The sequence below is a fragment of the Brassica oleracea genome, unplaced genomic scaffold, assembly GCF_000695525.1.
Source record: "Brassica oleracea var. oleracea cultivar TO1000 unplaced genomic scaffold, BOL UnpScaffold02362, whole genome shotgun sequence".
Lineage (NCBI taxonomy): Eukaryota > Viridiplantae > Streptophyta > Magnoliopsida > Brassicales > Brassicaceae > Brassica > Brassica oleracea.
In genome coordinates this window covers 1-1,900 of record NW_013618892.1, presented here as the reverse complement: position 1 = coordinate 1,900, position 1,900 = coordinate 1, and the positions used below count along the sequence as shown (strand labels likewise).

The window sequence follows — 1,900 nt, the reverse complement described above, 5'->3', positions numbered from 1 at the left end:
AATATGCTGAACCAGGCTGCAGCTGATGGTAAGTTTGGGTTCCATCCTAAATGTGAGAATGTTGGCCTTACGCACCATAGCTTTGCGGACGACATACTTATATTCACAGATGGGACTGAGGCCTCGCTTAATGGAGTGTTAGCAGTGATGGATCAATTTGCCGGCGTGTCAGGCCTCAGGATCAACGCCTCCAAGTCATCAATCTTTGCCGCTGGTCCAAACAGCCACTTGCTTACACATGCTGTGAGTGCAAAAGGTCTACAAGTTAACACCTTGCCTATATGATACCTTAGAGTGCCTTTGACTACAAAGGTATGGAGAAAAACTGACTATGAACCTTTGATCGATCAACTCCGTAAAAAGTTCTTTTCATGGACACACAGAGCGCTCTTCTTTGCGGGACGTCTACAGCTCATCAAAACGGTAATCACCAGCACTGTAAACTTCTGGAGTTCTGCGTTTCTACTACCCAAAGGCTGTCTTGACACCATTGAGAGCATGTACAGTGCGTTCCTCTGGTCTGGATCGCCAACCATTACGTACAAAGAAAAAGTTTCTTGGGAGGATGTTTGCAATCCCAAAGAAGAGGGCGGTTTGGGCCTGCGAAGACTTAGAGATACAGGCTGAGTATTTGCGTTGAAACTGATCTGGTTACTCTTCACACAGACAGAGTCCTTATGGGTGGCTTGGACAAAGGAATACTTGCTTAAGGATAGTTCCTACAGGGATGTACGAGAAGGCACTCTTGGCTCATGGGCTTGGAGAAAGTTATTAAAGATGAGGTCCTTGGCTTTGGATCATATGAGGCATGATGTTAAGGATGGGAGATCTACCTTCTTTTGGCTTGATAATTGGATGGGCACATGTAGGCTCTTGGATGCAGTGGGGGAGGTTGGTATAGTCACTTTGGGAGTTCCTCGTTCTGCTACTGTCTAAGATGCGGTATGTGAAACAGGCTAGAGGATCCGTAGTCGAGGTCAAAGGCAATATCATGAGCTATATGATAAGTTAGATATGTGGCATGTGCCTTGCCAAGACGCGGGAGAGGACACTGTACTCTGGAGGGCTGATAATGATGAATGCAAAGCTTACTTCTCTTCTGCCAAGACCTGGAACAACTTGCGGGATAAGCGGAATGAGGTCAGTTGGAGGAAAGTCACCTGGTTCTCTCAGGCAGTGCCCCGACACGCCTTTCAGGTATGGCTTGCATTCAGGGATCGTTTATCAACGGGAGACAGAATGAAGAACTGGGGTATAGAGCAGTGTTGTATGCTTTGCGGAGAGAAGAACGAAACAAGAGATCACATGTTCTTTGCATGTCCTTTCTCCTTCACGGTCTGGCTAAACACTGCAGGGAAGCTGTTTGGAAACGCCATTACCCCTGATTGGAACGATACCGTCAGCTCACTCTTGCAACAGGCTCAGACTCGGATAGATCACATTCTTAGGAGGATGGCCTTTCAAACAGTCATCTACTCAATTTGGAGGGAACACAACTCACGGAGGCATGGTGGTGTGTGGGGGTGACAACGGAGCAGCTCACACGTTACATTGATAAGCATATCAGGAACCACATATCATCGCTCCGTTACACCAATGGCCATCCGTTGGAGGGAATGATGAGAAAATGGTTTGAGGTTAACTAGTTATGGGAAGTAAAAGTTCCTTAGCTATAGAAAGTATTATTTTCTCTCATTCTTTCATCTGCTCCTAGCTGAATAGAGTACATATTCCTTACTTGTAAATGTGAAGTTTTGATCAATAAATTTGATATTCAATCAAAAAATAATATTAAGATTAAAAGATATATGCATATACATTAATACCGTTTAAATTAACCTATGCACCATATAAAAATACATAAATATTTTAATTTTGAAATTTGGTTTTGAATAATTTA

At 43.8% G+C, this 1,900-nt stretch overlaps 1 protein-coding gene across 1 annotated transcript; it reads left to right on the top strand.

Annotated features, from left to right (window-relative positions):
- The first annotated feature begins 147 nt into the window (after nt 1-147).
- Nucleotides 148-1,527, top strand: LOC106321666. Its single transcript, XM_013759906.1, has 4 exons — nt 148-243; nt 313-552; nt 667-891; nt 961-1,527. Exons 1-4 carry the CDS (start codon nt 148-150, stop codon nt 1,525-1,527), a joined length of 1,128 nt encoding a protein of 375 aa, XP_013615360.1.
- Nucleotides 1,528-1,900: the final 373 nt, after the last annotated feature.